The 17,114-nt window shown below is 46.5% G+C and overlaps 1 protein-coding gene across 1 annotated transcript in view; it reads right to left on the bottom strand.

Annotated features, from left to right (window-relative positions):
• The window catches only part of Trio (trio Rho guanine nucleotide exchange factor), a 314,560-nt gene that overhangs the window by 32,647 nt on the left and 264,799 nt on the right, over positions 1-17,114 (bottom strand). Inside the window, 3 exon segments of the mRNA XM_004845192.4 lie at positions 3,019-3,114; positions 5,716-5,886; positions 7,163-7,455. Coding sequence (XP_004845249.2) covers positions 3,019-3,114; positions 5,716-5,886; positions 7,163-7,455 — 560 coding nt within the window.

Here is a 17,114-nt window from a genome sequence, read left to right as displayed (position 1 = left end):
GGAGGGAGCTTGTTAGGAGCTTCACAAACAGCACCCAGTTTAGGGTCCCCGTTCCCAGCCCAGTCTCAGAGAGGCTGAGGCACCTGCCTGATGAAACTCGACTCTAGGTAGGAGACCTTGGACCCGTCTATAAACTTCTAAAACAGCTTTATGTCTGGTGACTTAAAAAGAGATGTAAGTGAGGATAATTTTCTTTCAACTGAGTAAACAGATAATGTTTAACTCTTCAGGACTGAAAAAGGAGCGTAAACCAGTAAGAATGAAAGAGAGCACGCCTGAGACCCTGTTTCCACTCAGAAGTTGTGGAAAGTAACAACAAATGAAGACATGGATACTGGAAGTGGAATGATCCTTACAGAATAACGACTAGAAGGCAAACAAAATGCTGCCTCACAAGATGCCCTGGGGAAATCATTTCAATTACCACACAGGAGTAATTTAAATGATCATGTGACTGATGGGTATGAGTGGCTTTTTAAATGTTTATGCATGTTTAAAAATTGTGGATACAATTTATAACCCTTCATTTATAACATTAACTTGTCTCATTAAGTAGGCAGCAAGAATATGGCTGTAACTTAGTTCACATTTATATGATTTCAAATTCTTGACCAGTGGAGTCCAAGTTCTTGAGTTATCTTCCAAATCCTAGCAACCTTCCTGTTGAACTGGAATGTTCACAGTGTCTTGTCCACAATAGCGTGACTGCTCAGGAAGAAATTTCTAGCTACAGCAGGGCGACACATGTCAGCTTGAATTTTTCTTACACATAATTTCCATCTGACCAAGCCAGCCAGTTCATTTAAGGATGTGATGTGTATGTATGTGTGTGTGTATGTGGTAGGGGTGGGGAAATGACATATCTGATACCTAGTTAACACAAAAATATAGAAAGATAAACTCCTAACTTTATATTCTTTGATCTAACAATTCTAATGGTGGAAACTGATCCTACAGATCAATTTCTAATCACACTCATAATAATGTTTATTGTAGTGAAAAAGTGGAAACACACACATACTAGGCATTTGCTTAAATTATAATAATCACATCTCTGTTCCTTATTGGCTGGTCAAAGTTTCAAATGGCCTGTGTACCTCAGTTCCTTCATTTGTGAAATGGGGTAATAATGCATGCCTATTAAGTGGGCTGTCACGAGGACTGTACAAATTAATACAGTGGACCCTCAAGTTATGATTGGCCTGACATACAAACAATTAGGGTTAATCAGGTTAATGGAAGATTCATCTGCCTCTTGTTATCTACAGCATGTACCCAGGTAAGCATCCAGATCTCAGCTGTACTGACTTAGCCCTCAGGAACTAATGGAGTTCGTAAGTCAAGGGTCCACTGTATGTGCTTAGCACTTATGATGGTGCTGGCCTAGAGTACGGCTCTAATGGTGTTATCATCATATTACTCATGTAATGAAACATCACACTGTTACTAAAAGGAAAAGCTATTTGTTTATACTGATGTGCATACTAGGTCTCAGAATCTTAAAAATGGGATGACACCGTTTCTTTTTTTTTGGTACTGGGGGGTCAGACTCAGGACCTTGTGCTTGCTTTTGAGGCAGGTGGTGAAACCACTGAGCTAAATCCTCGGCCCCAGGGATGACTCCATTTCTAAAGGAAAGGCAAGGAAAATGCCTGGAGGAAACATGTCCAGCTTTTCACAGTGGTCATGCCTGGAGAATGGACTAGTGGTAGAAGCTGAGGACTGATTTTGGGAGGGTGGCTTTCAAAAGACAATAAACACATTTGCATAAGCAGTGGGACATACTTGTCTAGAAAGTTATCATTGGTTTTTCCATTTCATTTGTAAGAAAACTGAACAAACAGCTGTAACTGTAACTCCTGACAACCTGTAACTCTAGTACTCTGGGAGACAGAGGCAGGAGGATAGCAAGTTTGAATCCAGCCTGGGCACCTTTGTGAGACTTATCTGAAAACTAAAAACTAAAAAAGGGTGGGGGTGTAGCTCAGTGTGAAATCCTGGGTTCAAATCCCTAGTAATGAAACAACAACAACAAAACCGAACAAATTCATTGATTGGAATCAGTCAGAAGCAATGTGTGCTTGTTTAACTTCAAAGAACATTTAATTTGGGGCTTTTATCAAATGAATCCACACTGATCAACTGGTACCACAGGACTCACTAAGCAAAACCCCCTACGTAACAATGTAAACAAAGCAATGATCGGAGACAGTCAGAGACAGCTGTGAAGCCACATGCGGGTGTCACCGACCTGGCCGGCGGGATGCGGCTGCCCACTCTTGCTGCCTCGCCAGTGGTTGTGTGCAGTGAGAGGGCAGCCTTGCCCCAAGGGAGGCTGGCTCTGCTTGATAAAAATGTCTTTGTTGACCTTGGGTCTTGGGTCAACAGAGTCTACACCAGTAATGGCAAACCTTTCAGAGCTTCACGATACAGCCTGCTGTGGCTTGTGCGCAGTAGGTTTGCCACCACTGGCGAAGTGACTTACACTGGGGACTCAGAGGTCACATGCCATCCTGAACTGTAGAGCAGTAGGAAAGCCATGTCAGCCGCTGGAGCAGTGGACCACAGTCATGACAGGGTCCAAACGACAGGTCTGAACGCTGAGGCTCAGGTGGGCAGCAGTGCCAGCAACGTTACTCTGCACTGCGCACAGGGCTGCTAGAGATGCATGCTGTTGGGTGACCCCAAGGAGAGGACCCCGAGCCTGGACCCGGCATCTCCCACACCCACTCTGTGGACCTGTCCCCCAGGCTGATTTTAACCCGTGTCCTCTTACACAGTAAGCACTAACTGCGGGCATAATGGCTGTCCAGAGTTCTGTGCATCCTTCTGATACACCAGTGAACCTGAAGGTGATTGTGGGGACCCCCACACTCACTGCTGGTCAGTGAGGGTGGTCTGGTGGCCATAGGCACACTCTACAGACCACAGCGATCCCCAGGTGAAGGCCAACCCATCTGCATGTACGCACCACCAGAACGCGTCTCCCAGCCCTTGGACGGCCCCGGGAAGGCTTACCATCTTGCTTTTCACGAGTTCCTCGATGGCACTGACAAGCTCAGCAGCACTTGGTGTTTCAGAGCTGGTGGGGCGGACGAGTAACCGAGAGGAGGCCTATGGAAGAGGTTCAGAAAAAGATGGGTAGGGGGAGGCCTCACGTTAGAAACTGGACAGACTGAATTCCTCTGCAAGCTCCAGCTCTTTTTAAAAAGTAATTTCAGACAAAAAGACCACAAGTTTGTCTTTGTTTGCATTTATTTAGAGTTGTCCTTTTAAATTTACAATATTCTGACATGAAACATTAAAACCTGTCTGGGAGGCGTGTGGGAGGTGGACAGTGTCCATTTTTAATCCGCAGTCATGAAACATCATAATGTTTTCAGAGAGGGGACTGGGCACGGGAGACTCCTAACTGTAACCTTTGCAACTGCTGGCTAGGCACTAGGCTAAGGAGAGAGAAACAGAGTGGTCAGCAGAAGAGCGAGAGGCTTAAGGTCTAGTGGGTGAATCCTTAAAAAACCAGGAAACAAAAAAGGATACTAACAATGGCTTTGCTGTGTTTACGGGATTAAGAGAAGGAAGAAGGGGAAAGAAAAAGAAAGGAGCCAGGGTACGGTGACCAGACAGGGAAGAGGGGGACAAGCTCACCATTTTCTGTGCCATCCATTTCCCCAATGCTTAGTGCAGAGTACAGAAGAGCTGAGGCCTCACAAGCTATCAGATGCCACTTATGGCTAGAATCCAGGGTGTAATGGGGTTGACAGTAAGGAAATCTGAGGGAGGGGCTGCTAGGTTCATTTCAGTAATTAGCAAACACGGTATGTTTGCAGATTACTTGCACTGTTGGTTAACTGGGAACTAGAAGGTGGGCATAAATAATATGAGCCTTGCTTCATATTGAGGACAGCAGAGATGCATGCGACACATGGCTAGCTGTCCTAGCAATGCATTGCTCACAGAAGACAGGTACAGATCCATACGCTTACAACAAGGCTTTTACATATGTGGATTGGACTATGCATTTGACAAAACAAACACTGGTTTGGTCTAATGGAATTTGGAATATGGGCAAAAAAAGAAAAAAGAAAAGAAAAGATTCAAATGGAAAGGTAAGGAAATTGAGCCAAAACAGACACAGAACACAAATCAACATAATGCTGCAGTGAAAGTTTACAAAAAGAGAAAACAGAACAAAACAAAATATTAGTCACAATATAATATACTGTCTGGGAACAGCACTACAGATTTTTGAAAATGAAGAATTGCTATTGATAATACCCAATGAGGTAACACAGTAACCAATACATGATTCTAGCAAACATAAGAATATAATGCAACTAACTCTTTAAACAGAAGAAAAAACTCCCTTATTTGGTGAATAAATAAAGCCTTGTCCCTCCTTGTTTGGAGAAGCACAGAGATTTAAGAAATTTCAACTTTCTGCTTTTAAAAAAGGTATAGCTTAGGGTGTTACGAAACAGGAACCGTCAGATAACCCACATGTTCCCACTTCCCGGCTAGTCACTCCAATGCACGGGGGCCAAGGGCCTCTCTCGCCCTGGCACCCCTTTTCTCTCCCCACCACACAGCTCAGGGGCTGCACCTCAGCTGCATACAAAACTCTAAGGTCTCAAATCCAAGCACAGAGCCCTTGCGCCCAGACCCACAGCATGCTGGAGGGAGGAGGTGGACTTCTATGAAGAAGGGACTATGGCAACATCTGCTTTGGGTGAGGACTATATCGGGACTGGATGTGACCTCACAGCCATCAATCCCTGGCTGTGGCAGATCCTAGGTTGCTGTCAACTACAGGGTGGTCAATCCAGCAAGTGACTGTGCCAGTACAGACCAGCAAGGGAGTCAGGGAAGGAAGAAGGGGAAGAGTGGAGGAAAAATATGTTGCAAACACATGTTTTATTTAGAAAGCTTGGTTATTACCAAAATCAAAACTCAGCACTGACTTCAGAGCATGATTTTTGACACCTGACAAGTGTGAGGGGCACAATGGACGCAGAATGCTAGACAGGATGAGCAAGCTGCAGAAATCAGGTTTCCTTTTTGATATTTATCTTAAGGGTTTATAATCTGGATGGAAAAATAAGATTATGTAAGAATTTACAAAAAAAGAGTCGCATGGCTTGAAGCCTCTGTCTATACACAAAGAGGAGACATGTGGCTCTCAGCCGACCCTACACTTTAGTAACTATGGCTGTGCACCACATGCTGGCAGTGCTGCTACAAACACGCTCGGCATGTTGGAAAAGGTAACTGGACAGTGAGTGGCCCAATCTTATTTTAAAGTGGAGCCCATGGGCCAGATACCTCAGAGACGGAACAAGAGGGCCTTGTATTCATTTAGTGCTGCATTCGGGCAGACTGCGTGGGGTTTCTCTGTTCTCTCAGGGACTCTAATCAATATGTTAGGAAACTTAAAAATTACTTTAAAAGCAGCAATTACTGAAGCACCATTAAGGTGACTGAACATGTTCATACGCCCCCACGGGTGTGAGAAACTGCACCCGCTGGCCACGTGCTTATTCTAAACGAATCTGCTGTCCACGCTCCGGGGCAAAACACAGGCTGCTCTGCTTCAGAGAGCACCAGGCTGCCTCCCTGCCCTGCCACAGCCCTGGGGTCTCCCAGCTCTTGCAATGAGGCTGTTGAGCCGCGCCTGAGGGGCCCTGGCCCTGGCCCAGACAGCATGGGCCCCCATACCTTGTCGTCCTGCGAGTCCGGCTGAAGGAGGCTGTGCTGCTGGATGGCCATGGGTGGGGGCAGCGGCACGGCATCGGCGCCCTCCTCCCCTTCCTCCTCTCCACAGCTCTGCATCCCCGAGGAGGAGGATTTGGAGAGTGTGCCACTGCTGAGGCCCTCGTTCCGGCCTCTCTGAAATCAAATCGACATTCACTCATTACACTCCAGGCCACCACTGCCAGTGCTGGTCTAGACACGGGCCCAAGGGGTTAACTGGAAACGCATGGTGAGGGCAGAAACCAGGAGCAGGCTCTTTGGGGTTCTGATGGCAGCTTCATTCCTGTGCTGCAATCCAACCATTTGCTTGCCAATTTGGATAAGCAAAGGGCCATGAACCTGTCAAATGAAGGAACTGCTAACATCATCCCTCTCTAAGAAGCCAAAAAGAGCAAGGTTCAGAAATCTGAACTAAGCCCTCATGTTTATTGAGTTCCTTTGGTCTGGCTGATTTCATTAGATTACCTTGTTAGAGTAAAATTCACTGAAATAGTGAGGGCATCAAGACAAACATGATCCAAGATGTGAATGTGCATTAAGCATCATATTCATTTTCCTCTATTCTTGTTTATGTAAAAATTCAGTTTTGGCTCTACAGATCTGTAAAACAGATAGCTAAGTACACAATGACCTACCTATTCCAGTAAAAGCCCATAGCAAAAATATTCCCAGGAAAGAGCTAGCAGAAACTGCATGCCTGCCAAATCAACAAAATGAGATAAATCTGATCCTGTTTGTCTCTGCCCTGTCTTTTCTGAACCAGCATGGAATTCGGGGGAGTCTAGGTTTAACCCTATGGGTGCCTCACTGACTGAGGGCTGTTATCAGGGGTCATGAAGGAATTCTACTTCTCATGGTATAATTTAAAGCCCCCAGGATAAAAGGACATAGAAAACATTCCCGACTGACCTAACTTTTCTTTGGTGATATGGGAATAGCTCAGTGTTTACTTTTCAGGCAGCAAAGAAAATTAATTGAGTATTTTCAATTCAGGTCAAGATGTAAGTATAAATCTTGGGTAAAGTAAATGGGAGGCTCCAGACACTCTGCAAGTCCTTCCGAGTTGAAACCTGGAGGCTGCCCTGGTGTCAGTGCTGACCCCGGGAATCTGTGCTGATGCCTCCAGGAGGCTGAGGAGGGGCTGGCGGACTGGGGAGCTCGCAGGGGGCTGCTTTCCTTCTCACCCTGCTCCAGGGAGGAGCCGCCAATCATCTTTCAAGCTATCCCCCCCCCCCGCAGTCTGCGAAGCAGAGATGTTAATGGGAACGTGCGATGGGGTGATTTCTGGACAAACCCCCTTCGTTGATTTGTGAGACAAGCAACTACACCTACAGCTTGAGAGGCAAAAGCACTGGAGAGGTTCCAGCCTTCGGCCTCGCGAGATCGCGTTGGCTAAGGCCGACAGACCCACCTCCTCGACAGTCTCGTCCTGCGGGGTGGCGGCACTGTCATCAGAGTCTTTCTGTGCGCCCGCGTCGGCGCTCTTGCGCACCTCCCTGCTCTTCTTGTGCTTGTGGGCCAGCTTCTTCACGTGCCCGTCGGCCTTGCCGCTGCTGAGCCGTCGCACGGGGCTGGTGAGCCACTTGCGCAGGGTGTTGCCGGGCCGCTTAGGGCCCGGCGAGCTCTGGGCCCCGGTGGCGTGGGGCTGCAGGGAGGCGACGGAGGCGGGGGGGCTGGCATCGTTACTGGAGACGGACAGCGAGTCTGGCGGGCAGAGCGAGAGGGCGTGTTACCGAGCATGGCACGGGTCTGGGCTGAAGACGGCCGCCATGGTGAGGCCCCGGCTCCTCAGCTCGGGCCTCCGTGAGCTCCACCACTGGGAAAAGCTAAGCGGGAGAGGCCCTTCACGCACGCGCACACCACACACTCCCTGCAAAGACAGCCCACTTACGCTGATCTTTCTCAAGATGCGAAGCCCTCCAAAATCACTCAGCAATCCTGAAGACCAGCATCATTACAGCACAGAGTAAAAATGTCATTAAGTGCCTAGAATAGCATAAACTGTGAATATTTAAAATTATTTTTGCCCATTTTACTGATTTTAAAAAACACCAAGAAAGAAGAATCTGAAGAAAACGTAGTAGTTTTTTAGCTACAAAAATTGACGTACTTAGTGTAACCTGATCCTGACAAAAAAAGTATCCGTTTGACTATCAGTGAATTAAAGTACACCCCACACATACGTATGGGGCAGGGTTGCCCCCGTGACAGTGCCTGTGACAAAGCCCCCTCGGGAAAGGCCAGTGCCCAGGAGGAAGCCATTGACCTGACGAAGAGCCTGCCCACGGCCCCGCTCCCTCCAGGCCACGCAGGCATGAGGCGTCCTCGCTAGCAGCCTCCACACAGTTATCTTAAGTGTTTGGGTCAGTACTGTCAGGAATAACAGAAACAACACACATTCAAAATCAAATGGAAGACAGAAAAGTCTTCCCAATTAACCAAAACACTTTATAGAAAATACATCCAAGACGAGATTCTCATTGGACCTGAAAAAGTCAACCTTGCTTGGGCTGATGATTTTGCAAGCGGAAAAAACAAATTAGATTTAGGTAATGGTGGACACTCAACAAATCTGTAGCATTAGGTGTTACTTTGGAACTAAAAACCAGTGACCATGAACACTGTGGCCCCTTCCTGGATGTGTGACTGAGAATGTCACCACAGTGAAAGGTGTAAAATGCTTTACTTTAGGGAATGGAATGGTGAGGACACCTGTCATATGCCGTTTGTTTGCTTAAATCTTGTGAAGTCTTGAGACTGTAGGAAAATCATCTTTGAAAATATCCTTTTGCACACACCCCTGTATTAGCCATGTTTACCTCTCTGGCCCTTGGAGACCATTATGTGCAGAGTTAAGGAGTGAGCAGGCTAATCCCTGCCCAGCCTGTGATTACGCTTCCCACCGCAGGCTCCAGACGCTCGCCAAACAGCTGATGCACGTCTGGTTGCTGTCCTCCTCTTCTGTGACCTGAGACCCAGGCTGGTGAAGGGTGTCTTTTCCACCAAGTGCCACGTTTAAAGCAGAATCACTCATTCTTAAAAATCTGGATCTTTGGCAGAGGCAGACTTTGGTTCAAAACTGGTCAATATCTATTAAGGAGTAATAACCTTCTCCCCTGGGTATACAGGTATGCAATGTGTGTTTGTGTATACCGTGTATGTGTATTTTTCATATATGTTTTAAATCCTATTCATCCATAAGGACAGTTATTAAGACATTCCCACACCAGCCCACTCTCCTCAGGTATGGCTGGGAAGAGGCGGCAGACAGTGAGACTGAAGAGCCAAGCCCCTTCCACAGCACTTCCCCAGGACTTCATTTAGGAGGAAACAGGACTGTGTGTGTAGTGACAATAAGAAGGACAAAGGAATTGAGTAATCTACATGCCAGACGATGTCTCACACTTTTGGGGGGCATTGCTGGGGCCTTGCGCATGTCAGCCCAGTGCTCTTTCACTGAGCTGCAGCCTTGGCCCAACTCACATGGTAAAGCACCAACGCTGGATGTGACTCCGAGGCAAGCCCTGGTCTTGTACTGGAGATGAGTAACACCTGGTTTCTCCACACCAAGGGCCCACCACATAGTGTCTTCTGGATGCCTGTCACGTGTTCTAGGTGAGGTACAGATCCTACCGGAGGCTGGGAAGAGGAACCCAGAACAAGCATCATGAAAGGTCTCAAGGAGGAGCTGTGAAGATGGCCCTGGGGACAGCTGAGCCAGAGGCATCTGTGTGTGAGGTCAGGAGGGCCATGTTCCTTGAGGGCTGTTGCCTCACTGTCCTATTGCCTGACACACTCCCAGGGCTCACACAGTGCCTGGCACATGGCAGGCACACATTAAGCACTGAATGGAAACATCAGAAATCACAGTCTAAAGAAACACAGCCAGCTGATTCACAGCCTCTCTCTCTCTTTTTTTTTCTGGTACCAGGGATGGAACTCAGGACCTTGCGCTTGCGAGGCAGGCACATTGGCACTGAGCTAAAGGCCCAGCCCTTCACAGCCCCTCTTTTAAGGACAATCATTTCTTTGGTATGCGCTCCCTAAACTAAAACAACTATAAAGGTGGCATGGACTGGGGATTTAGCTCAGTGGTTCCACTGCCTGCCTCGCAAGTGCAAGATCCCGAGTTCGATCCCCGGTACCAAAAAAACCCCCCCAAAACAAAAACTCTAGGTACAAAGGTGGCACATAGTAGAGGTTGGAAGACAACCTGGACAGACTTCAGATGGTACCTTCTGTGCCTGAGACGAATGGGAGGAGAGAAGAAAAAAGACTGGGGTCCTCTTCTTCTTTTTTTTTTTTTTAAATAAAACTAAGTCAGATGCACGGCTTATCATCCATAAGTACTCTATGCACACATCAGAAATAACAGGGAACCCACCCAGAACAGTAAATGAACTTTATGAATTTTTCTGAGCCTAAAACCGAGAAGTGAGGGGCAGCTGGCCTAGGAGCCATGCAGCATGTAACACAAACCCTGAGTGCCACGAGGGTGCCTCCTGACCTGGGCTCTCTGCCCACACAGGGCTATGGAGAGCGGTGGGCTCTGGCAGGAAGGTGTGCAGTGTGGGCAGGGCATGGGGCACCCTCAGTGCACATACCTCTCTACTGTGCACAGTCCTGGGCACCTTTGCTGCAGGACAGAAGAGTCCCAAATCGCTAACAATGCTGTGTAGGTTCACAAGTGTCACGCTCAGGACATTTTAGCCTTGCCTAGGAAGAGTTGGCAGTTGTTGTAAAAGAGGTTCAAAACCAAAAAGAAATTAGATACTTCTTTTTCCCCAGTCTCTCTGGGATTTGGTTCTTTGGCCTTTGGGAAGCAGGTTCAAAAGTGCTTGGTCTCCTAGCAGGTCAAGCATTAGGAATGTGGCCGCCGAAGCAGGAAGGGTTAGAGCTGCCCATGGTGGGGACTCCCGGGGGCCACAGAGAACCGAGAGTGGAAGGGAATGAGCAGTCCTCGCCTTGCGCTCTGACTTACCAAGTCACTGTGGTGACATTATTTTACTTCCCTGTAATACTTGTAGCTCACAAAAATGTTAGTTACGCTAGTAACAATTAATTACACCCTAAGGAGGAAATTTTGTTGAATTTTAAATTTTGCTTTCAAAAACATTTTGGAAGTCTGAAAGATGTAAAGGGAAAATTTCCTCTCCTGTCTCTAAGAATAGCAGATAGTCTATCTAGTACCAACCTGATGCATTAGTCATAATTTCGATGATTAGTAATGAAAAAACAATAGTAAAACAGAAGAAAGACTCTTTTAATTTGTAACAATAATGTTCAATTCTTTATTCTTTTTGGTTCTGAAAAACAAAGTTATATTTTTTTCTTTTTATTAAAGAAATTTTTTTTGCCTAAATTTGTGGATTGTAATAGCCCAAGTATCTGCCTTTTGCTGTCCTGATATATAAATCAGAAGCTTAAAAAGGCTTAAAATGATTTAAACTTAATACAATCATTAATAGAATGAAACAATGTGTCTGCTACTATTTTTGGTTACTAAATTACAGACTTTGCCCACTGGACTAACTGCTGTGTTGCAAATTTTGAACTGCATCACGGGCTCTAATGGAGTCTCTGATAGACTCAAGGTCTCCAATGTTACTGGGCACAAGATATGCATAAATCCACAATAAACAGAGTTTCGGATTTTAGTCTCCTTGGGAAAGATCTTAAATTACTGGTCTGCACATGGCTGTCACAGGAAGTGGTGTCAGTTTGGGAGCCTGAGTGTCCATGGCCCAGCGTTGATGTGGTGCAGAGTGTACGTGCTTCCTTCTTCCCCTGTGTGCTCAGCATCCGACCGTGGATAGTTAGCTCAACCACAGGGGTGCTCCTCAGGAGGAGGTGCTGGGTCAGAGCTCTCTAAGGCCGGATGACTACAGCTTTCGCCAGCGGAATACCTGTCAAGACAGGAAGCCGACTACGACCACAGACTCCAGGGCTTGTGGGAGAGGGTGCCAAGGCTGGTTTGCTTACAACTACCTCTCAGCTGCCAGCCGTCTGCCTGGCATGGCCTTGGAGCTTAATAAGTCTATGTTGAGTAAATGACAAACAGGCGAACAATTAAATAGCTACAGGCTTATTTCTGTTTCTCTTTTCCCACACCAACACTGAATGGTGATGTCCTAAACAAACATCTGATTTTAATCAAGTTCCTGACTTTGTGAATTAGTTATTCCTCAGATGATAATCCAGAGGCCAGCAGGGCTCCCCTCTTGGGGCCTTTCATTGCCTCGTAACAGGGCAGTGCCCAGGTTAGGGCCATGGTGGGCAGAAAAATCGCTCAGGGCTGAGCTGGCCTGAGAAACACCCACCAGATCATTGCTTGTTCCCCCCCTCATTATTAGTTGCTGTCTTTGGCCTTCCCTTCAATGTTGACCTTTCTGAAAGAAAAAGAGTCAACAGTTCTGCTTTCTACCCCACCACTAACTTGTCATCTGCAAAGATGCCTTCAGCTCGTGGCATGCAGGGTGTGGCAGTATGTGTTTCTCGCTTCAGCCTGGGGGATGAGTGCTGGCTCCAGGTCCAGAAGGAGGGTGTCGGAGAGAAGTCACAAGGTGCCTTGGACTCCTGGGGGCTGTGTCCACGCCAGGCTCTCCCACTCGACAGCGGTGGCTCCGGGCAGACGCTGACACTACTGACGGGCTTTCGTGGCTCACAGACCTCTAATGGGCCTACCGGAAACAGGGAATACACCAGCTCTATAACGAACATGCTCTTCACAGGTAGGAGGCATCTAAGCTCCGTGGCAATAGAGAACTTAGTACAATGCATTTATGTAAACTGTGAGGACCCAGGCAGCATGAATTAGGTTTGGCGTGGGGTCCAGGAAATACTAAAAATGGATGAATGATACAACCTAAACAAATTACTTCATTCTATTTCTTTTTTTAAAACTGCCTCTTATTAAGAGGACCTAGTAAACTTTAGCAAAAAGAGATACTATCAGCCCACCAGTCACTGAAAAAAAATGCTCAAGTACACAGGAAGAAGACTGGTGTGAACTCCGGAAGCCCCAGGGGAGCCAAGCAATGAAAGTTTATTTCTTCTGATTTTGAGGGGAAAAAAAGTCCTCACACAAATGGCTTTTTGCTGAAGCAGGAGTTCATGCAAAGTCCCTGCTAGATTTCTTAAAGAAAAACCTAAAGAAACGTGGAAAGTGGGAGTCCTGACCTCCATCCCCCCACAGGAAGGACTTCCACCATGTGAACCCACTCAGCGCCAGAACCTTGGGGAAGAGAACTCTCTATTCCCAGTTTGTTAAGTCTGGACATCTGTGATTAATAGAAACACTTTTTCTTTAAGAAAAGAAGGAAAAGGGAGCAGATCCTGCTAGTCGTAGACAAAGGAGGATCGTGTTTCATTTTAACCCTCTCATCTTTACAAAGGTAGACAGTCCTAAAGATGCCTGTGAGCCTTCCAGAGGAACACTCGGATCCCGAGCACTGCAGTAAACTCGGTTAAGACTCCAGCCCCCGAATTTGAAGGCTGGCCCACTCATATCTGTGTTCCTTGGTTTCACAGCCTCGACAGCACACGCTCTAGAGGGCGGAGATGCATGTGCTTTGTTCATGCTGAGGTGTGAGTGGCAAGGCTGCTCGGCACTGGTGGGGTCCCACCAGCACCTGCTGAGCGGGCACTCTGCAGATGAGTGGCAGGAAGGATGAGTGCAGGGTTCGAATCCCAGCGCCACCTGCGGGCCAAGACCGTAAGTCAGTGCCTCTTGTGTTTGTTTCTTGATGTGTGAAATGATAGTGACTGCAGCCTTATGAGGGTGCTGGAAGAGGAGGACGACCAAGGGAGAGGAAGCTCTGGAAAAACACTTTGGTGAACTCATGGTATATGATGCACTATTCACACTGTTGCGCAGGAAAAAGAAACAACTGCCAACCCTAAAGAGTAACTTAAGGCAAAGTAGTGCTGAAGAGACGGTCCATCTGAAAGACGAGTCTCCCTGAGCGCCGAGCAGGAAGAAGAGCTGGGGCTGCGAAGGCCTGTGTCCCCGGACGGCGGTACTGCAAGCTTCTTCGTGTCGTGTGTCTGCTGTGACAACTCACACACACAGGACCAGCACTGACAGCTGAGTCATGTCTGACGAGGCTCGGCCACCACAGACACAAGCATTCGGGCCCGGCAGTCTTTCCAATAATTAGCATCTGGCTCACATTTTCAATTCTCCTCCACAGTCTCCCCAAAGAGTTGTGCTAGTTAGTTTTAATACAAGTAATCTTTGTGGCCACTGTGAGTACTCAACAATATGTCAGATGAACAATTCAGTGATGTCCTGATGAAAAATGAGGATAAGCATAACTCCAAGGTAACTCCCAAAGCAGAGAGATAATTTCTAATTCTAGTTGTAAGGACTTAAAGAAATGTTTATATAGCGGTTATTGCTACATGCTCAAGAAAGACTAATTCAAGGAAACACTGGGACAGCTACTTCTAAAGTCTGACAATAATTCCATTAGGTATTTGAGCACAGGATGAATGGGGTTTAATGAGGTATACCTGACCTGTGGCAATTTCTGTCTTACTGAGAAATCAATACACCAAGCCCAATTTTTATTTGGATGCCCTTGTACCATACCAGAGAGGTGGTAATGTACATGTGGAAATTAGGTCTGTAACTTACTTAGGCAGCAAAGAACAAATGTTAGCTTACGAATGCTCACTGAACTGACTCAAATATTCTAGAGAAACATTTCTGAGTAAAAGTCATCTCTATATTCTTCAACCTAGATTTTTATGCCCTGCATGGAATTAAGGTAACTTTTTTGAATTAAGAAATTCAAAATTATGAGAATTAGAAATTCCCTTGCAGATCACATAAAAAAGCAAGCAAATCTGTAAGTCATTTCTCCAGATGCATCTTCTAGCAGCCATGTCTTGTATTCATTTTAAACCATGGTTGCAACTGTCTCAAGGACCATGAACAGTAATTTAGGATGGTAAAAGGCAAGACAAAGCTGGGGTTATCACCTGAGGAATTTAGTAATGAAGAACCACCCGACCTGCCCAGTGATATGGTTGTATTTTTGGCGGTTCAGAATATAGAAACAAGTATTTTTATAATACTTCTCCAACTAAATCTATATTCTACCTGTGAATAAGTATCTGAAAACCTTTCTTTACTGTTTTCTCATCCAGTTCCCTAGCCCTTACCTATGTTTCACTTATACCCTGTTTACCAGAACCACTGAATCTTAGTTTGTTCCTCTGAAATGAGGATGCAGTGTGTGGACGCTGCATGTGAGTCCTCAGTCTCCGCTCACACCCACTTCCCGGCCTCATGCTGGCCTGCACTGTCACGCTGATGGTGTCAGCACAGGAAGCAATCTTTCAAAAAGCCAGAAGCTGTGGAGAGGTACTGAATATGAGCCTGGGGAATGGTAATGACTCAAAATGTGGCAAGAATATGAAAAGCAGATCTCATAATACTTCACAGTTTGGTGCAGAGCAGTCCTTAATGCAAACAATGTGAACTCTGTATCTGCTCGCAAATGAGAAAGAAACACAACACAAAGGAGAAAGATAAATTCCCTAGGTTTAAAAAAAAAATCCCTAGAGTCAACCAAAGACCTAGCTCACGCTGTAATGAAGAACACATGGTCTCCACTGCCTGAGAAAATGCACACAAATGACCCATATACCCACATTCCCTGTGCAGCCCCACCCCCACATTCGAGGGAGGGGTCACCCGCAGCCAGCCCCAGGTGACGCGAGTGTTGGAACGTGCAACGCAGTCACCAGCATCAATAAAAAGTACCCCAGTGAAAACAACTACCCTACCCTTTTCTTTGTGGAAGGCTCAAAGTGAGAACACAAGCACGCATGAGCGCACGTACGCACCCCACACCCTGCAAAGAGAATGAGGACTACTTAAGGCTTGTCATGTTGGAAGAACCAAACCGAAGTCATAGGGCAAATGTGCACCATGGACACTTAGCGAATCTTTACTTAAATGCTATTTGTTCTCAGTGTTCTTTCGGAAAACATAGCTCTGCCAGCAGATGCAACACCTCCCCCATCATTTTTCCTTTCAAATGCATGCTTACAAGGGGGCACCAACTAACAGATTTTCTAGTAGGAAGCCATTTCATTTTAAAGGTCTCTCTTTTTGTTTTCACCGCTAGTCTCCAATAAAGAGCTGTGAAGAATTAAATAATGAAGCAGATGGCATAATTCTTTGCTTGGCTAGTCAGATAAACATGATTTCACATATTGCTCATGTGGAAATTTAAAAACACCTCAGAGATGAAATCATGAACAAAGAGATAGTGAATTTTATCACTGATAATGGATAAAACAGAGGATGGACACACACGTAGGGGACAGTAGATGGAGCAGGAATCTCCTGGTCTGAGAACATCCGCAGCTGGAGGACCGATTACGGCTGCTGGCCACTGGTGTCCAAGGAAAGATGCACTTGCTAAGTAAGCGCTGTGCCTCCGGCCAGGCACCAGAAAGGGTGGCTGCAGTGACATGAGGCCAAGGGAGCATCAGCCACATGGGAAGCCGTTCACGCCTCCCCAGGGTTCCAGGCTCCCTGTGTCCACGACCCCCAGCAGAGACAGGGGCTGAGATGACATCGTCCTCGTACAGGCTGCTAGAGCATTTACCCGCCAGCCCTCCCCAATCACTCTTCAGGGGTGGGATCGGGAAGCTGGGTGCCCCTGGGCCAATGGCTCACTTGGCAGGCTTCAAGCACTATTCCAAACCACAGCGGTTAATATTTTTCTTTTCTGAGTCCTATTACAACTCTTTTTTCGTGGTACTGGGGATTGCTGAGCTACATACCCAGCACCCCCGCCCCCCTTTTTAGACAAGGTCTTGCAAAGTTGCTCAGGGTGGCCCTGAACTTGTGATTCTCCTGCCTTAGTCTCCCAAGCAGCAGCGATCACAGGCGCATGCTACCACACCAGTTACTGTTGCTTTTTAACTTTCCGTTTATGTTGGGCCATACATTTAAATGCAATCTTCTCTACTCTGGACAATACTGACTTTACTTGAGGAGAGTTTCTAGCCCATACTCCTGTCGTCTTAGAATGACAGGAGCCACTGACAGGCTAGAACGACAGGAGAATGATAGGACCATTGTGAGTGCTTTTTATGTGGTCAGCCTCTAAAATATGTATCTTTGGGGGTGATGAACAGCAGGCTTTTTCTGACACTAAAAGTCTGAGTTATCACTGAGGGAGAAGAATCACCGTTGCCAGCAATGGATGGGAGGGGATTTGGACTCAATCCTGACTTCTACTCAAGGACAAAAGCATATGTTTCAAGAAATCTTGCTGGATGCAAGAAAGATGCTTTTAAAAAAGTTATATAAAAATGAGACTGGAAAGACACACATACAT

Source organism: Heterocephalus glaber, unplaced genomic scaffold, assembly GCF_053883595.1.
Source record: "Heterocephalus glaber isolate CG9 unplaced genomic scaffold, H.glaber_assembly_v1.0 deba00001538, whole genome shotgun sequence".
Lineage (NCBI taxonomy): Eukaryota > Metazoa > Chordata > Mammalia > Rodentia > Bathyergidae > Heterocephalus > Heterocephalus glaber.
Note: the sequence above shows the minus strand (reverse complement) of the source record. Positions and strands in the feature narration are given on the sequence as shown.